Source organism: Xiphias gladius, chromosome 15, assembly GCF_016859285.1.
Source record: "Xiphias gladius isolate SHS-SW01 ecotype Sanya breed wild chromosome 15, ASM1685928v1, whole genome shotgun sequence".
Taxonomy (NCBI): domain Eukaryota; kingdom Metazoa; phylum Chordata; class Actinopteri; order Istiophoriformes; family Xiphiidae; genus Xiphias; species Xiphias gladius.
Window position 1 is genome coordinate 23885020 of NC_053414.1, and position 19662 is coordinate 23904681.

Genomic DNA, 19662 nt, shown 5'->3' on the forward strand with positions numbered 1-19662 from the left:
CCGCCCCCGTCCCCGCCTCGCTTTCACGCTCCCCGTTGTGGTGACTGTGTGTGCGAAGCGCGCCTGGCCTGCCGGTGCTGCGTGCGTGTGTGGATGGGGCTGCCCGAGTGAGAGAGGGAGAGAGCGAGCCGTGTGCTGTGGTTTATCCTCGTCCTATGCGGATTTCATCACTGACTGCCTGCCCGAGCGGCTCGCATCATCCATGGTAGGCCGGGATACAGACGCTGACATTCCCATTCACGGATTTCTGAAACACTCAGTGCTCGGCTCTTCACTCGCGTTTGCCGCGTATATGTGCGCGGGGGATCGTTGTGGTCGCCCTGCTTAGCCGATCCCAGCGGAGGGGGTATTGTCGACGCTGGGGACTCGGAGAAGAGGAGGGCAGAGAGGCTCGGTGGACAAGGCGAGAGATGAGCAATGGGCACGGTAAGCTCCATGTTGTTGAAATGGAATGTAGTTCCTCTTCCTTTTTTGTTTTTTGTTTTGGGCAGTGTCTCTCTATCTCCACATGTAAGCTAAAGTGCATTACGATGTGTTGCCCGACCTACATGTAACCGACAACTCCAGCAGTAGTTGGCCTTGCGCTGCTCCACATGGGGACCCAGGGAATCCGCCGCTGGGGGGGGCTGTGTATGATAATTATGCGGGGTGGCAGTGGGGAGGTTAGTTGGGTGATGCATTATGCAGCCCCACCGCGGGCGCCCTCTCGGCTCTCCATCGCCACCTGAAAAATACAGTACACCTGCTTCCCCAGCACGCATGCGCATCCGCAAACTTGAATGACGGGGTGACGCACGTTCTCTGTGTTTGGAGCAATTTGACGCATCAGACCGGACCGTGTAAGGAAATTTGTCTTTATTAGTCGTTGTATTAAAGGTGCAATATTTTAAGTTAAAGTGTAGCTTAAGTACAATTTGCATTGTGCTATTTAAATGATAAGTATCTACAAACAGACCCCTGTCTCCTTGTGATGATTTTTTCAGGTGACATCTCGATGGAGTTGGTCCATCTTGATTTAGCAACTGACTGCTGGCTCAGAGTGGATTTGTTTGAATTATAACACCTGGATGAGTCATTTGATTGTAAGGTTTACATCTGCGAATTAAAAAATGTGCCCATATCCCAGTAAAACCACCATGGGTGCTGTCATTATGTCTGAGGGGGGTCTTGCATTATTCACTGAGCAGCTCCACAGTTTGTCCCTAGATGACTTCTATGTCACAATCCGTCTCTCTGTGCTGCTCCTAGATTTGATCAAATACACTCATTTTGAGCTGTACAATATTTCAGAAATATCTTGATTTTACCTTTGTACTTCTGGTTAAAGAACGCATGTAGGTGTTTCTGGATTCACATACAGATAAAATTGGTTTTTGCATTGTCTCAGTTTTCAATATATCCGAACTTTGATTAAACAACAATGATTAAAAATGATTTTAGTGTTGTTTCTAACTGATGGCATGTGGCCTCTGCTGGTTATATTCCTTATAGGACAGATGGAGGAGGATGATAGATGTACAACAGAGAGTACAAGTCAAATGGTGACGGGGCAGGAGCACATGTTTAGCCCAGGCCTATAATAATACAGAAATGGGGAAATTCATCTGTTACAAGGATGGATGGGATTTGCTTTTGGGATTTTGTAGCCACACATCAGTACCCACATAAATTCTTTTCACTCATATATGTGTGTGTGTGTGTGTGTGTGTGTGTGTGTGTGTGTGTGTGTGTGTGTGTCTATGTTCGAGCTGAAGATGATTGCGCAGAAAGGTGATACTGGTTGAAGTTGCTGAGCTTCACTTTCATCTGTATGTCCTTCATTCTCTCTCTCTCTCCCTCCCTGTCCCTCTTGCATATGCACAAACACTGAGACTCATCCTCCTCTCTGAGTTGTCTGTCTGTGTCCCTGCTGTGTGCACCTCAGGTCCTCTGTGCTTCTGCTGATGTTTGCTCTTCAGCAGGACGGGGCATCCTGTGACTCGTTTCATCGTGGCACCCTGTGTGAACTGTTGTGGTGCAGCAGTGAACAGTGATGTTAAATGAAAACAATTTAAAAAAACAATGCAAGGGTCTTTAAAAAGTCAGTAATTGTTAAATATAATAATAATAACAATTCTTATTATTATTTTTAAGGCAGATATTGATATGTGAGTGATTAAATATCTGTTAATGATATTTCTACCAATAATTGTTTTGTTTTTTTTACATAAACACAAAATACAAACAAACATTATAACATTTTTTTTAATGAATTCTGAGCAAGAGTTCTACTTAGCAGCCAACATATGCACAGGCACTGATACAGTTATACTCTGTGATAATCTAATATTGGCCGACATATAGTTTTGGAGATTATCATAATATTCACTGTTACAGACTTTGTATTCACTGTTACAGACTTTGTAAACTCGTGACAGAAATAAACATTTGCATTTGTATTCACGCAATTATTTCAGCATAGTGATGCAGGTAAAACCAGGGCTAAAGTATGTGTATTTCACAAACAAAACTCTTCTTAGTGGTTTTGTCAGCTGTAAATGATGCACTGAAGCATAGAGGGAAAAAAATGTCAAAGAATGAAACACATAAGCTTTACTTTGTCATTTAAAATTTACCTTCCACCAAGTATAAATAAGCTCATGATCAGAAGAACGGCTGGTTTGAAAACTAACACTATCTTTGTCAATCTGGCAGTTAAGTGAGCTGATGACTGATGAGAAGAGGTTTAGTTTAGTGAGGTCACCCCAGTTCAGCTTTGGTTTAGTAGGTTAATTACGCTCTGTGTCTGTGAAGGCTTATAGTCGCAGGCAGAGGGAAAAGTATCATAGGAACCCTTAATGATCAGTTCCCTTGTGGCCTCTCTGAAATATGAATTTGGAAGGGAAAAGTGGGTTGCGAGCGTGTTTCTGTGTGCGCACAGACGGCTGCGTGTGTGTGTGTGTTGGCCTGAATTAAATAAGCCACCGAGAAGCTTCATCAGACACCTGAGTGCCAGAGCTGTTGTATGACCTACTTCCGTCTGAGGGGGCATCAGTTGTGAACAACTCATTTCAGTCAGTATCTTCAGTCATTGTTTATACAGCTCAGTGTATTCATATTGATTCATTAAATAGCAAAGAAATAAAGACAAAGAATAACAAGAAAATAAAGACATGATGAAGACAATCCTGATGTTTTTCATTTTTCTTCAGCATCAAAGTAATCTAGTGATAGTTGTCTGTACATCCATGGGCACGTTGCAAACAGCAACTGCGAATAGCCAATCCGGCACACTTTCAGTGGTGCCAGCTTACCAAAATGTGAGCAATCCATACCGGTTGTCTCGATTTTGTCTGAGGAGGGGCCCACAAAACCCCTAATCAAGCTTAGGCATTTCTGGATAATCAGATCAACCTCAAAAGAGAAAGACATGAAGTCACTTATAGATTTCAGTTATAATCATATGTTGCCTTCATCTCTTTCATACAGGGGCGACCTGTAACTCCTGACAGAGAAGAGGAGCCTTCATTGCCGTAGCCACCTCTCCTCTCCTGTCCTCCCTCAACCCATGTCCCCTCTTTCCCCCCCTCTTTTCACCTGTTGAGCGTTTTTGCTTCACTCTCTATCCCTCCGCATCCTTCATCACCCGTCACCATGACAACCTCAGCTCTGCGCCGGCAGGTGAAGAATATTGTGCACAACTATTCAGAAGCGGAGATCAAGGTATTATAAATGAACTGTTGTCTTCAAGTGCCTTTGATGTGCAATAGTTTGTATTTGTTAGACTTTGAGGGCGAGTAAACTTGTTGAAATTAATACTGATGTTGGGTCGTGTCTCATCAAACCACATCAGAGCAAAACTCTCTACTTGCCTATTAATTCTTTTCTTGGTGTGTCTCTGTGATAGATAAATATGCTTTGATACTTGTAATCTTTCACTTTTGTATGATACTGTTACTTTGGATGAGAAAGAATATTATATACTTGAGATGTAAATATGAGAAGAAAAGGACATTCTGGTTCCTCTGCTGGCGATGTGTAGGTTCGCGAGGCCACCTCAAACGATCCATGGGGACCGTCCTCGTCGCTCATGTCCGAGATCGCCGACTTGACCTTCAATGTGGTGGCGTTTGCTGAGGTCATGGGCATGGTTTGGAAACGCCTCAATGACAGCGGCAAAAACTGGAGACACGTGTACAAGGTGACCTCGTGAAAGAAAGTGTCTGTCAGATTTGACTATAAGTTTTGTGTTTCCTTCTCATTCTGCTTGCTTGCTTTAGATTGAACTGTTTTAAATTTAGCCTCCCTCTGACCGCTGAACATTCACCACCACTGATGTTTTTGTTTTGTTTTGTTTTGTTTTGGTGCTTGTTGCAAAAGACCAACTTTGAGGTGTCAGTTGCAGAGGGTAGCACAGAGATGTAACAAAATACTGATCTTGGAGTATCAGCGTGGTAATCAGTATTTGTCTCCAGGCCCTGACTCTGCTGGATTATCTGCTGAAGACAGGATCAGAGAGAGTGGCCCAACAGTGCCGTGAGAATGCATTCACTATTCAGGTACTGGACTGTACGGGAGAAGCTCAGCAATCTTAACGCCTCAGGAATAGAGCTGGTTTATTGTTTATTGTTCATTTGGATCATCACTAGTTGTTACCTTGGCAACTACTACTCCTCCTGGGTCTGTATTTTTAAAAAATGCAGTATAATCAGCAGATGTTAAGCTACACACAGAAAGAAATTACCATAGTCCCAATTCAATAAAAAATTAAACACTGAATAGAACAATCAACCAGTAAAAAATTATCTCAGAAAGTCAAACAGTAAAAATAGTTTTTTTAACCCATTTTTTTGTGCCTGTTTTCCCTTTTTACTGGATTTTTAAGATGAAGTCACACAGTCAAGATAAGATTATTATTTGAATGACTGAAAAATATAAAAATACGGGGATTAACATTTTCAAAAAAAACTATGCTTTCCTAATAAATAAAGAACCTGGATCGATACATTCCTGGAGATCAGATTATTGAGGTTTTTCCTGTGTCTCAACCACAACTTGAACTGCACATTGTTTGAAAAGTTCATGTGGATCTCTAAACGTTTGTGAAAACGTGTTTTGTTGATGTGTGGCCCAGACGCTGCGTGACTTCCAGTACGTGGACCGCGACGGCAGAGACCAAGGGGCCAACGTGAGGGAAAAGGCGCGCCAATTGGTGTGTCTCCTCCGGGACGAGGAGCGGCTCCGCCAGGAGAGGAGTCAAGCCCTGAAGACCAAGGAGCGAATGGCAGGGGGAGGCAGCGGAGGGGGCGGGGCTGTGTACGGAGGCATACCCCCGTCTTACCACCCGGGCAGGCGAACGAGCCAGCCCAGCATGGCTGTGTTGTACGGCGAGGAGTTCAGCCGCTCCAGAGGCTCTCCGTCCTCCTTTAACTGTGAGTGTTGTGGGTACTCAAAGTCTATCTGCATCTGAATTTATCTGCAGCACTGAACAGCTCATTCCATGTGTTGGCAATATGTTAAAAATCCAGACTTCTCTTCAGGCTCATTGCCACGTCCCAAATAAAATGCCTTTTATGCTGTAGCCCAGCACTCTAGGCAAGCCAGCAGATAGATTATCAATACTGCAGCGTAGGAAAATATTCAAATGAGCCGCACACTTCCTGAGCTCCGCATCCATCTGACCGCTTCTCCTCACACATTCTTAGTCCTTCCTCCCTCAAACTCCCTCACGTGTTCCCTCAGCAGCCTCGTCCTCGTCCCCTCGCGCCGCCTCAGACCTGGAGCAGGCTCGACCTCAGACCAGCGGGGAGGAGGAGCTGCAGCTCCAGCTGGCCTTGGCCATGAGCAGGGAGGAGAGTCAGAAGGTAAAACAACACACATACATACACACACACATTCTGATAATGTGTATTTGCCAGCATACCCTCCCCTCCCCTGCACTCCACACACACAAACACGCATACGTCCTCAGTTTTCAAGCCACACGTGTCTCATTCCCTCTTGATGATTCCAATGATGACAGTTTTGTGACAAACGTTCTGAAAATTGACCCACCTTCATCTAGCTAGGCCTTCCTTCCCCTGTTACCGTAGAGATGGATGAAGACACACAACTACAGATTGCTTTAAGCCTTAGCCAAAAGGAGCATGAGCAGGTACACATACACAGAAACACACCTCACTCCTTACACCTCTTTGTTAACGTTTGGAGCCCTCTAGTTGGATATCTTTCTGTGTATATGATGAAATGGCTCTCATTTCTTCATTAGAATGCTTCTCTGTGGATGACCAATGTCTCCCTTCCTAACTTTTTCCTTCGTCACTTCCTTCATTGACCACTTGTCTCCTTTCCTGGACCTCTGCTGTCCTGGAAAGGAGACAAGCGCACCACGTTTTCAAACTGTACATATTTGTTTCTCCTCATCTCTCCTCCATTAGTAGTGCTCCAGTTTTTTTATACCCATTTCTCACACAGTTCATGTTTGAGCTTCTACATGTCATTTTGGAAGATTTTTGCTTCATTCTCTCTCTCCTTCCTGCTTTGCTCTAAACCGGCCTCTGCTCTTTGTCAACTGAATATTTCAACAGCACAAAAAAAGCTACTGTGGCTGCTGTCGGTTTGCTGGAATAAGTCAAAGACTGTTTCACTAACGGCGGTGTGTGTGTTTATGGGTGTGTGTGTGTGTGTGTGTGCGTGTGTGTGTTCGTTCACGCTCATTGCTGTGGCGATGATGTTGATGATGTCACAACGCCGCCCCTGCAGGAGCAGCGCTGTCACCATGGAGATGAGTCTCTATTACAGAAAGCCCTAGATGAGAGCCGGAGAGAGAGCCAGTCAGGGACACGGGAGGTGAGTTTAAGAACGTGTGTGTGTGTGTGTGTTTGTGTGTGTGTGTGTGTGTGTGTGTTTGCTGTACGGTATGTGTGTGGGTGCATGTATGGTACATGAGTGTGTCTTTGCATGCAGAGGTGGGCGGGTGCATTTGTAGGTGGTTGTTGGCAGGCTTTGAGAGATTGAAGTGGAATTCACGGTGTGGACTGTGGGATAGGGAGGGAAACGAGACAAAAAAACACAGATCAGCATAATGAGGGAGGGTTTGAGAGAGAAACAGTAGATAGCTGAGGGAGTAGAAAGAGGTGCCTGCTGAATGATAATGACTTTGTCTTGTCTAACCTTGAGCTCAGCATGACATTTCCCTGAAAGCATACTCGTAATCTTGTAGCGCACCAGCTCTCTCACTCATTGGCCTGTCAACAAGCCAATCAGAGTCACGGGCTGCCTTATGTAAAAGTCCCCGTTGTCTTGTAATTGGTTATATTATATTCTTATCATTATCATCTGGTACTTCCAGGTGCTCCATAGAACAAAAAATGGAAATCAGGATCAGGAAAAAACACTATGAGAGAGCTCCTAAATGGTTCTCTGACTGAATGACATAACACAAGGTCAGATGCATGTCATAGCTCTCCCAGTCTTGTATCATCATACATTTAAGAAATTACATTTAATTTTTGGCATTTTATCTGAGGCTACAGTTCAGTGTAATTTATAATGGCTGCCGCACGATTTAATTCTCAATGACCCACTTCACACATGTTGTAAGACATATAAAAATACTCATGGTTTTCCATGAATTACCTCATAATAGCCCCTTCTCTCTCATTGGAAAATCCAAAATTTACTATGAATACGCAAATATTCTTCATTTCAAAAGATGTCTCCTACCTGTCTGTAAAGTCCATTCTCAGTATTTATGCACTGGGGGTTTCAAGTTTCCACGTCACACGTGTTATTTGCATATTGGGCCAGGATTGGACCTTCATGTGATTTTGGAAACCATGGGGAGCTCCCTAAGTCTACAAAGACCAGGATAAATCCTCAAAACTGCAGTTTGATCGTGGGGAGTTAAGAGAGGCAGGAGGGGCAGAGGAGAGATGATTCCTGTGGTGAACTTTTGCTCCAGACTGAATTTCCAACTCAGGACGTCACTTTTAAAATGTTTTATCCAGCATTTTTGTTTCCTTTGACGTTACGGCACTGATTTGTCAAGGTTTATCTTGATTTGTGTTATGATTGTGAAGTTGACGTGTGACGTGTTTGTGTATTTAAAATGTTTGAATACTTCAAAACAACATTAGATTTCTGTTTTTTCATGTTGCTAATTCAACATCACTTGATGATATTACTATTAGTATATGAGTGATTTCTATGATATCATACCTCTAAACTACCCACTTAACATGTCATTATGATGCAGGTCCAGTATGTATGGTAAAATTTTGTTATATAAAAAGGTTTTTGAAAAGATCCTTCATATGATAATGTCACCCTCAAATATGTCAATCATTTCATTTCATACATATTTTCTCTTGTGAAATTTCTTGTTGCTGGTAGTCTATCAGTTATGATTGTGTAAAATTGTTTTAATTATAGCAACATTTTTTTAAAAAGTAAGGATCCCTAAAATTTGGGTGTCAAAGTCGTGTTACAAAGATCGCCTGTGCAGGGTGTTTTAGTTTGAACCGTAAAAAAAATTGTCTTAACAGACTGCACTGCGGAGCTGCTCTGCAAACTCAGGTCCTGCAGCGTAATCTAAACGGTGGAGTCCAGATGCAGGCTGACAATTTTATGAAATGATGACACTGTCTCTGAATGACCCCAGGCGATTTTCACTGCATTATGTAACATAATCTCATTGCCAACATATACACCGATGCCTAATCAACAGACACATTGTGTACAATACCAAAACATCTGTGATGTCTAGCATTGGCTTTCTGATACAGTATATTAATTAGGGTCCACAACAGACCAGTCAATAATTTTATAACTAACAAGGACACTTAAAAATGTTCTTGCCGTTCTAAGTGTTTGTTTTCAGTAGAGTGGCAATGAAACATAAGCAATTTTAAAAACTCACGCTCAAACGAAACAACTTTTTTTTTTTTTTTCAGCTGAGCTAACCTTTTCTTGGTAAATGCATAAAGACAACACTGTCAGTGGGAGTTGAGTAAATTGTCTCCGTTCTGTTAAAACCACATATTTCCAAAATTCACAATGAACATATTTGGAGATGCATGGTTTCCACTGGAAAATAATAAAGTTTTAACTGAAACAGTGTTAGGAAAACAGTTCAGCATAGTTTCCAGCTCTGCTTGATTCACAGACATTTACACTAATACTGAATCAACTACTTCGCTCACCTAAGGTCTAAATAGTGTCTTAAAGTCATTTTCACATCTATTATACAGTCACACTAACTGCGACAGTTCCCGTACTTCCTCTCAACAGGCTTTGGTTTCTTTTGCCTCTTATTAAGAATCTCCCATAGCTTAAAAATCACACGAACCCGGAAGCACATATGAGAATGTTTGATTTTAAGACTTGCTCCCTCTGTAGTCAGCCATGTTGGACCTGGTGGACATATTTGGCCCATCGTCTGAGCCCCAGCCCCCTCCTAGTGACCCTTGGAACTCAGCTCACCCCACCTGTGACATCACCTCTGACCCCTGGGACTCTGTAGGTGGGTGGCTCATCGCAGACGCACCGACACATCCACGCGCACTTCAGTCCAATATGGTGCTGGACCTACCATCTCTTTGTGTCTTCTCATATTCTTTGAGTTTGTACACTTTTAACGCTTCATGATGAGCTTTTTCTTTTCGTCTGTCCTCCCAGCAGTTCACTCCAGCACTCCTGTGATTGGTAGCCCTTGGACAGCCCCTCCCTCCTCCTCCAACGCGTCCAATCCTTGGCCCCCTTGTGCCAACTCACACACAGACCCCTGGGAAGCAGCACCTATCTCCTCCAGTCCTGTCAATCATGCGTGGGACAGCCCAACAGACGGAGGTACAGTATTTTTCAGAAACACCGCTGACAAGCTCTTCTTTAGAGTGCATACACACACTAAGTGTAGTGTTCAATGTCTGTTCAGAAATTCTAGATGTACTCTGCCTATGCACTGTTTTAATCAGTTTTCAGTTTCCCTACGCAGGTGCTGACGGAACGGATCCATTTGCTGCACAGGAAGAGGAAAAGCCTAAACAGGAGGTTCCTCAGGTGTCCTCCCCTCAACCTGCCAGTCCCACAGGTAACGAAGTACAAGAGAGCAGAGAGCCAGAGGTAGTGTGGATTTTACTGTACATTTGGAAGCAATAAGTCTCTTGCATTGACAGTGTTGGGAAAAAAGAAAATCTTGTTCTAGCGTGAGAGCTCTTTGTGACACTAGAGAACATAAATGTATGGAGGCCTTTGGTGGAACAATGCTTTTTCCTTTAGCTTGTCACCCATGCAGCAGGGAACATCACATTGCATCATCTTTCCTCCACACCTCTATTTAAAATCTTATTTTCTCTTCCTGATGCAGATGCAGAGCTTTTTGGGGTAAAGCCAGACTCTGACCCATTTTCTGGAGCGGATTCTAAACCAGATCCGTTTGGGGCCGACCCTCCTGTGAAACCCCAGGTTAATGGACGAGAGTCTGCCAGCCCAGAGATGTTTGACCTATCCCGGCTAGCACCTCCACTCAGCGCCCCACCTACACGTGTGTGTCGGACCCCAGAGGCCTTTCTGGGACCTACGGGGGCCTCGCTGGTCAATTTAGATGCTCTGATACCCCCCAACCCTCCTAGCAAGACGCACAATAACCCCTTCCTCTCAGGTAACAAATTATTCAAGAACTCATATACTGTACTTACAGAACTCTTACTGTGATATTATTAAAAAGTTTTCCAACCAACAAATTGTGTTTTTTTTTCTCAGGTCTGAGTGCTCCATCTCCCACCAACCCCTTCCACTGCGACCAGCCTCGCCTCACCCTCAATCAAATGCGACCATCCTCCACCTCCCCGCTGCCCCCTCACATGCTCTCCTACAGCCCGTCCCTGCCTCTCCCTCTGCCCCACCAGCCGCCCATCCTCCCCTCCTCTCTCACACAGCCTCCTGCTGGACTCCTGGACCTTCCTTCCAACCTCCCTCAACCCCTGCTCCCTCTTTCTCCAAGACCGGCAGCCCGCACTCAGTCACAGACACAGACACAAAGCCACAACCCCTTCCTCTGAGACTCCCGCATCCTTCAAACTCTGGTCTGCAGAGGGAGACAACGGAATTGACTCTTTTTGGATCAATCTATGCTAACTACAATGAGACTGGTTTAAATGAGCCTGAACTGGATCCTGGTCTGATGTCATTATGTACACTTGAAGTGGATAAAAAACTTGGACTGTATGTATTTCTGTCTGTCTAAAGACACAACAGCTGCTATATAACCTGAACTCTTGAAGAAAAGCTAACTCACGCACACATGGACACGCACTCAAACATGCACTCAGGCGCACTTCAGGGTGCACACACACAAACATTATGCACAGACAAAAACATGCACAGACCACGAGACTAACAGGGTGTATCTCAGCGGTCCCTTCGATGCCTTTTCCCCATCAATAGTGACGACTCCGACCACCCTTTGACCACAGAGATAGAACTGTTCCTTTAGAAAACTGAGATGAAGCCACACACTTTCATTGTCCACCAAGATTGACCAGGATCCTCACCGCTGCTGCTTCACCGACGAAAGCATGAATGCATCCCACCCCCCACCCCCCGAGACGCCAAACTGTTCTATTCTGCTCTGCACCTGAGATGGGTTCTTCAAATAAATCCTCTTTTTCTGATGAGTCAAATAGTATCTTGAGCTTTTTTGGCACAACTGAATCACTGGTGACAACTCAACTGTAATATTCAAGAAAACATACAGCATTGTTCAAGAACTAATTGACTCAGGTATTCCTTCCTACATGAATTCCTATCTTGTGTTGCCTTGTTACCTTACAAGCTCAATAGCATCTGGTCCTAAGTCAGCTAAGTCATTTGTCCAACAGGATTCAGGTGGATTCAAAACTAAACCAGCCTAAACTAGACTTTACTGTCTCAATCTGGACCTAAACTGAGCCCTGATTGTACCGTACTGGACCCGCGTGCCTGTCATCTATAGCTGACCCACAGTGTATTCCCAGCTGGTTCATATTGGCGCCATTGAGGAGGACCTCAGGGAGTCCGCTCTGTCCCTCTTCCAAAGAGATTCAACCCAAGAGAACAGAAAGGCATTTATCTACAGAAGAAAATCACAGTGAGATCAATGACTTTTTCAGATGTGGGCATACAAACGAGGGATATAGAGAAGACACAAAGGAGGAGGGAGGGGTAATTGAAAGATTAATATAAATAAAGTGAAATGATCACAGATGATAAACAGATGTATTGAGCATCAGCTCCTCTCTGCTGTTCCTCGTCCACTTGTGTTTTAGGAACAAGAGAGTCTGTGATGAGATGAGATGTTTGGTCATCACTGCACTGAACCTGGACTTGAATGTGAAATGTCTGCCTATAGATACACACAGGCTTAGTACATATGTATTTAATAGAATGATACGTATAGAGTATTATGAAATATTATATCAATAAATGAATGGTGTTTGCATTAGGATTTCTCAAGTGTTCATGCGATTTATGAGTCATTCATTCACTTGTGCATTTGTTACAGTGTCACATAGAGCTGTAACTAACAATTATTTTCAGTATCAATTAAACTGTTAGTTATGTCTTTAAATGATTTACTATATTATTGAGTCTATAGGATTCAGTTTAAAAATGATGACTGGTTTATGACCAAATGCCATCAGCCTCAGCCGTACTTTATGTTTAATTCTAATTAGCAAATGTTAGCATGCTACCACACTAAATTGAAAACATTAGGTCACAAACAGTCACTGAGGTGAGGGGGGCTTTGGTCGTTTGAGTCTTTGCACCTTATGGAACTTTTTGTGTTCACTGATTTATTATTTGTTGTCTTCAAGAATGTGGGACCAGGATGTATAAGTAGTAACACAATATACTGATTGGGAGGATCAGACCAGGAAACGTGTCATCTCCACTTTGTCCTTATATTTTTAAGAGAAAAAATCTGTTCACTCCAAGAGACCAATAAAAAGATGTCGGTGTTCTTTCTTCTTGAACTTATTAAAAGAAAATATAACGTCAATATTTTCCCATAGTGCTTTTACCATAAGTTGATGAATGTAAAATGCCATCAAGAGCTTTGCTAGAACGCTGATTACAATGTTCAATGTTCCTTTCCATCCCTTTATCACATCATCACGGTATAACTCTAACACAATAATGAACATCCTGGTTGGAATCTGCATCTGCAGAAAAACTTAATTTACCTTCATCAACCTCAACTGAGCACTGTCTCTGTCTTTGGTGAAAGCAAACCGTCAACTGTTGCAAAACAACGATATATATCAATATCTAGAATTTATATTTCAGTACCTTGACCGACAACTACATCACAAAGTTCTAAAACTCTGAAACTACAATACTTGTTCAAGTTAAGCTTCACCTGCAAAGTACAACTGCTCTTTGCCCTTCGGGTGTCTTCACTGAGCTGAAATGGACAGAGAAAGAAACCAGGTAAGATTTTCTCATTTAACCTGGAGAAACTTGTGTATTATCATTATTCCTGTGCATCTCTCATGCCTACTGTTCCCTGTTGTCTATATCTTCAATACATTTTTTGCTGAATTAAAGCATCAAAACTTTAACAATTTTTCCTATCCAGTAAGCCACATTGAGAAATACTGTACTTCTTATATATTTTGATAAAAATACAAATAAGAAAGGATTTTATGATTGCAGCAATACGAAAAATAAAATATAGGCCCGGCACTTCTATTCACTGGGGTCTCAAAAAAGGTTTGGTTTTCATAGGATATGCATGAATTTGATTGTCCTGTCTTTAGACTAAAATAGATTCAACTGTATAAATAGGTGTACAGGTTGTGTTAAGGTGAGACTGCAGCTTTAGCCATGAACTACATGTAATGTATGTTTCTATTTTTCAGACATTTGAAGATTAGTGCTGCCTTTTATGAAACAAAGCAGTACAGGCTGGCTGCAGTGCAGCTGCAGGACACTGTACAGGGCCTCAGAGACCCCCTGTACTCTGCAATCAGTGAGATAAAGTCTCTGAAAGAGGAAAACAAGGCTCTAAAAGAGCACGTTAACCTTGTGGAAAATGAACGGAGGCAGATGGGGGGCCAGCTCCAAGAGGAGCTCAGACAAAAAGATGAGCTCCTCAGAAGAGTCACCAGAAAAAGGCAGACTCGCACAAAAGCCCACATAGACTGCCTGGCCCTGCTCGCTCAGAAAGACCAAGCGCTAAAGATGAGGGAAGAACAATGGAAGACCAGGTGTGAGGCGCTGCAGGCAAGCCCGCAACAGGAGCTGGCTCAGCGGGATGAAAGCTGGAGGAGGAAAGTGCAGCAAGTGGAAAACGAGAGGAACCTGCACAGTGAAAAATGGCTCAGGAAGGAGGAAGAATGGAGGAAGAGGGAAAGCCAGACTGAGGAGCAAATCAGCCTCCTGACCTCCAAGAACAAACAGCTTCAGGTACGATGCCTCAGCTGATCCTTTTACCTCAGAATAATGCCCGGCTTGTTTCAGAATTTGTTCTTGGATGTTGAATAAAAAATACTGTTTTTACCTTTTCAGAAGCTTGTCAGCAATACAAAGGAACAGGAGGAGAACAACATTCATAAGGAACAGGAGAACAAGATTCAAAAGGAAGAAAAGATGGGGAACAAAGACAATGAGAGGGTGGGGGAGGAGACAAAGAGGAGTGAAGATAAACAAATGAATGAGAAAGAAAAGAAGCCAAAGAGGAAGAAGTGGAAGAAAGAGAAAAACGGGTTAGCTGGAGCAGAACTTCCCACCCTCTGAAACCCCCACCCCTCTCCTCCTTCCTACCCTTTATACATCCCCTACCCTTTTCTGCCCCACCCCTTACAAACAAACCCTTCACTCCACCCATCCGTTCTTGTGCATGTATCACATATTGTAAACATGTAAACTGTACAATACAGTTCCCTGAAACAACTGTGTTCCCTGTTCTAGAAAAACTTCCACCACTGGCCATCCAGTGTCCCAAAAGCAATATACCATATAATAATTCACTCCCGTTCACATACTTTTGTCTACTTTTGGTTTGGGGCTTTTTTTATGGGTTGGGCCATAATTATCAAATTAAGGGGAATCTTTATGCTACAGCATACAGTATGTTTTAGACAATAGTGTGCTTCCAGGTTTGTGACAGTGGAGGAAGCATTTCCTGTTTCGGCATGGCCTCATGCACAAGTTTGGTGAAGAAGAACTGGATAGGACTAAAAGATATAATAATAAAAGCAATATGCCATAATACCCTCACAGAATGATCTGAACCGACAAAACTCCTTTCTCGCTGCACCTGCCTTTTATCAAGCACTGATCCCGGCCGCCCTTCGATCAGATTCTCAACTTTGTACACAAAATATCCCGGAATATACAGGAAGTACTGCCATAACATAAGCTGAGCAAAATCAGCCTGGCGAGAGGAATTATCATGGTAATTCAGTTGACAACTTGCCTTTCAATGTAGCACCACTCAAAGGCTGACAATTGCATTTGTATAAGATAGTTCAAAATATGAGGGGATTTCTTTGAATTTGTGTAAGTGCTTGGGGATTGACCCTATGTTTTGTCACGCTGTTAACTTTCCAGACCAAAACCTAAATCTCTCAGCACTGTTATACACATCAGAGGATAAACCTTCTTGCGTTAGGTTACAACGTGGCCTTTTCTCTGACACCTCAGGAAAAACTTTCTGATTTTGGACCCACTTATGCTTTGGTTGTCTTCATTTTTCATCCATCCAAGTTTTCTGGAGTGTATTTATTATTACAGCCTCATGGGGCTGCTATTGTGCCTATAGGCTCCTGGCCTTTTAGTCTTGTTGAAAGAAGACGGCAGAGGAAGGAGCAAAGAACATGTGAGGCCTGTTTGTTAGACCATGTTAAATTATCCTCACGCCACAGTTAATTTTTAGCTTAATTAATTTGTTAGATAACTACAGACACACACAATTATATCTCGCGTCATAAATGCTCACATCACCCCATGAAATGTGACACAACAGCATTTGCACCTTAATGCATTCCAAGAATGAAAAATGAGACGCTGCCTTTGCTTAAGAAGCCGAGTCACAACAAATCAGTCTGATGTGTGTAGTATTGTATGGACGTTGCGTTGTAGCAGTCTGGTGTCATTTGCACCTGATTTAGTAAAGGTGGGTTTAACACAGTGGACAGCTCCGCATAATGACACTGCGCTCTGCAGATTTACCACAACATACGTGTCCTGCCCTGCCGACGGCTGCAGGGTTTATCAGGGAAGTGAAGGAGAAACTTTTCATACAGTAAAAAGCAGCTGCGGACAACAGATACTGTAAGAATCGATACCACTCTTTTAAAGGTAAATGCAGGCGGATTAACCGAGGTTCGTGCTTTGAACACAATAAACGTTACTTTTTTAATGCCGATTTAAATGCCTCCACTGGCTGGAGAGTGATTAGTTAAAATGGTTTATTCATTTTCAAAGCATTCATTCACTATTGCTGTGCATTTGCTGTCTGTATTTAGTTTGCTGTCGCTGATAAAATCACTGAAGTGGCAGCAGATTGACATGTAATGTCAAGAGATGTGAGATGTTGATTCTCCGAGCAAAGTCTAGGACACAAATGTAGTTGCTGCAGAACCTCCCACCTGTGCACCTTGCGCTCTGTGCTTGGCACAAAAATACCACACAGACGGGCAAAACCAATTTCAAGGTCAGGAAGTGACCAAACTGTCTGTCTGATGCTTGTGCTGATCTTTGCACCGCCACAGAATTGGGCCCGAAAATTGTAAACCTTCGTGTCAACTTACACTGTTATGTATTTTGTTCTTTTGTGTTGACCGGCTTTTTATTGCAGATCTTAAAAGAGAACTCCAGTTACTAGATACCTCACATCCATATACTGTAGGTGGGTGTCTCATGAGGGAGAAAAGAATGGACAGGTTTGATTCAGGGGAAGCTGCAACAGCCTCCATTTTAGTCCGTTAATAATGAGTCAAACTCCAAAAACAATGGATCTTACACGTCCCATAATGCAATTCAATGGAATCTTTTGTGACAGGTAAACACCCATCGCCCTGGTTTATATTGCAGGCTTTTTCTGCTCATTTGCAGACCAAAGCTGATCTTGCCCTGATGACATAATCAGGGACCTTAGAAAGCTCCTCCAGAGACACATACGTCCTTATGACTGTAAGGGAAAAAATCCTCTCTATAACTTAGTGAAGAAAGAACTCTGAACCATAGACTGTATATAAAAATGGACATAAATTCCGAGTTTGAAAAGTGAAGCCGATGCGGAGTTGCCTCAAAGGGCAATACTGCTGTAGACTAGAAGATTAAACACCCAGAATATGACCAAAATAGTGACTGACACTACAGTTAAATATAACATTTAAACTGCTGCACAGATAAGCTAGAGAAAAGAAATACCCTCATCTAAATGTGAAGTGACTACAGCCATTTCTTAAAGTACTTTGAAATTAACTACTGTTGTTGTTAATGTATTACACTGTGTCCTGTGCTACACTGGTGTCTTTCTTCCTCTGTGTCGTATTCAGCATGAGGACCCTCCTTTAGAAATGCTGTTCGTTCACACAACGATCATATCGCAGGAGTTAGAAACTTGTTCTCATAGTATACAGTGTATAGAAGAACATTTGTCATGGAGGTGTTTGTTCATTTAATACAATACGTTCATACACGATAGTCCTCAACTGAAGCACACATTCGTGCACCTATCCCAACAAGCCTGTATCTGTATGTGATCCATTGTGATCCACCATGTCTTAACTAAAGTGTTCGTGAGAACTGAATGACCAGTACCAACAGAAAGAAGACCTCATGTATCTGGTTTTAGAGAAGGGAGACTCCGGCATCGACAACATCCTTAGCTCTCAAATGGGTTTTGCTGATTATGCCAGAAAACCACATCCGGTTCAGCCTTCTCTGATGAAAGGACAGACCAACTCTCTAGAAATTTATTTAACCTCTGTCCTTAGTATTCATATCTGGGTCGCTAACTTTGACCTCACAGTGGGTTGCGGTTCCATCTGAACCCAGAGGTGAATCAGGTGAAATGCTCCTTTAATATCTTCCACGTGCATGGGGGGGGGGTTACACACAAAACTCGCGCAAGTGTCATCCCACTCTAATACAGAGATCATCTCTCTCTTATACACTCAGCACCACCCTTTGGCAGAGATACGGGAACAACGCAACACCAAATATGGCCCACCAGACCCCTCTTCCAAGAACACTCTCGTCCCGATGATTTCCAGCTGGTTATGCCACATTAACATCGACACATCCAACCCATCCAGCACGACATGACCTGGCAAAGGCAACATCCTCGCCAGAGCTATCTTGCTCTTAAATATCAGTAAACATCTCCTACCAGATATTTTCCCACCAAAGTTCACTTCCTAACATTGCAAATAAGTTCAACTGGGAAGTCAGTACATGATGAAAACACACCATAATCATAATTTTCCTTACAAGACAGGGGCTGAGTAGGGCTCCACATCACAACATGATTTTGATTTGCTGAATTGGTGGAGAGCCCCTTTAGATATTTTGAAGAATCCCTTCTGGTAGTAGTTAATAATAAGAAAGGTACAAACACTTACAGAGTGATAAGCAAGACATGTGCCCGTTAGGCAAACTTCTTTTTTCCTTTTATTGGTGCCGTGGTCTCACTTCCCCCTCCAAAATAAAGACACAAGTAATAGAGGATGAAATGGAGAAAAACAGTACAGAGAGAGCAATGTAATAAGCTAAGACTGAACACAACCGGGTGCTATCTTTTTGCCAATGACAGTGCAACATAAAGCTAGGGAAAGAAAAGGCGGGCCCCAAATTAGATTTCTGCTTCAGGTCCCCAGAAAGTCAGCGGCAGCCAAAAAGGCAGTGAGATCATTTTGAAGCTAATAAAGTTGCTGGTCTGAGAGGCTGGACTGAGAGATTTCGATATCTACATGGTGTGTTACACACATTGTGAGGTGTAATATTCTCACGGCTGTTTTGTGTTAAATTAACTGTTCACACATTCCCACAGTGCATACATTTTTTTCCCCCACCCACATCAGCTGTTTTTTCTGTGTTTCCTCGCAGTAACATGACGATATGGAGCCTTCAAAACCTCTTCATCCTCTGCTGTAAATTATTTAGATTTTAAAAAGATATATATATCATTTTTATATTATATTTCTATTATATTATTTTTAAATCAAACTACAAGTGGTTTATTTCGCTTTACTTTGTCTTGGTAATGCACTGTCAATATCAGTCAGCTGTGAAACATCTATTATTTATCTATTATTCATCTATTATTTATGTCTATATATAAGATACCAGTACAATAGACTGAGTATTAAAGGTAAATATTTGTACAGTTACAAACTGATTAGAAGTCTTGTAAATGAAACTAAGAAACGTGCTGAATGACAATCTGTATACAAGGTTTTCTGCATTTCGTGTTGTCTCGTCTTCGCAGTTGCTCTGAGTTGTGTGACCAGTGCAGCAGACATGAACCGCGCAGCTGGATATGAAGGGAAAGATGTTAATGTTTCCTGATACTCAGAGTGTTGGATCATTCGTTTGCATTGCTTCAAGCTGCAATTTTATGCAGTTTTTATATGAGCCACAGCTGTTCGATTTAACAATTTTGTTGATTTTTGTTAATCATTAAAGACGTGT

At 42.6% G+C, this 19662-nt stretch overlaps 1 protein-coding gene across 1 annotated transcript; it reads left to right on the forward strand.

Annotated features, from left to right (window-relative positions):
- The first annotated feature begins 113 nt into the window (after window positions 1–113).
- On the forward strand, window positions 114–12415 carry epn3b (epsin 3b). Its single transcript, XM_040146542.1, has 12 exons — window positions 114–426; window positions 3469–3702; window positions 4022–4180; window positions 4455–4538; window positions 5114–5411; window positions 5725–5843; window positions 6742–6828; window positions 9379–9502; window positions 9658–9828; window positions 9974–10069; window positions 10346–10639; window positions 10741–12415. Exons 2-12 carry the CDS (start codon window positions 3634–3636, stop codon window positions 11037–11039), a joined length of 1800 nt encoding a protein of 599 aa, XP_040002476.1. The 5' UTR covers window positions 114–426; window positions 3469–3633; the 3' UTR covers window positions 11040–12415.
- The last annotated feature ends 7247 nt before the right edge of the window (window positions 12416–19662 follow it).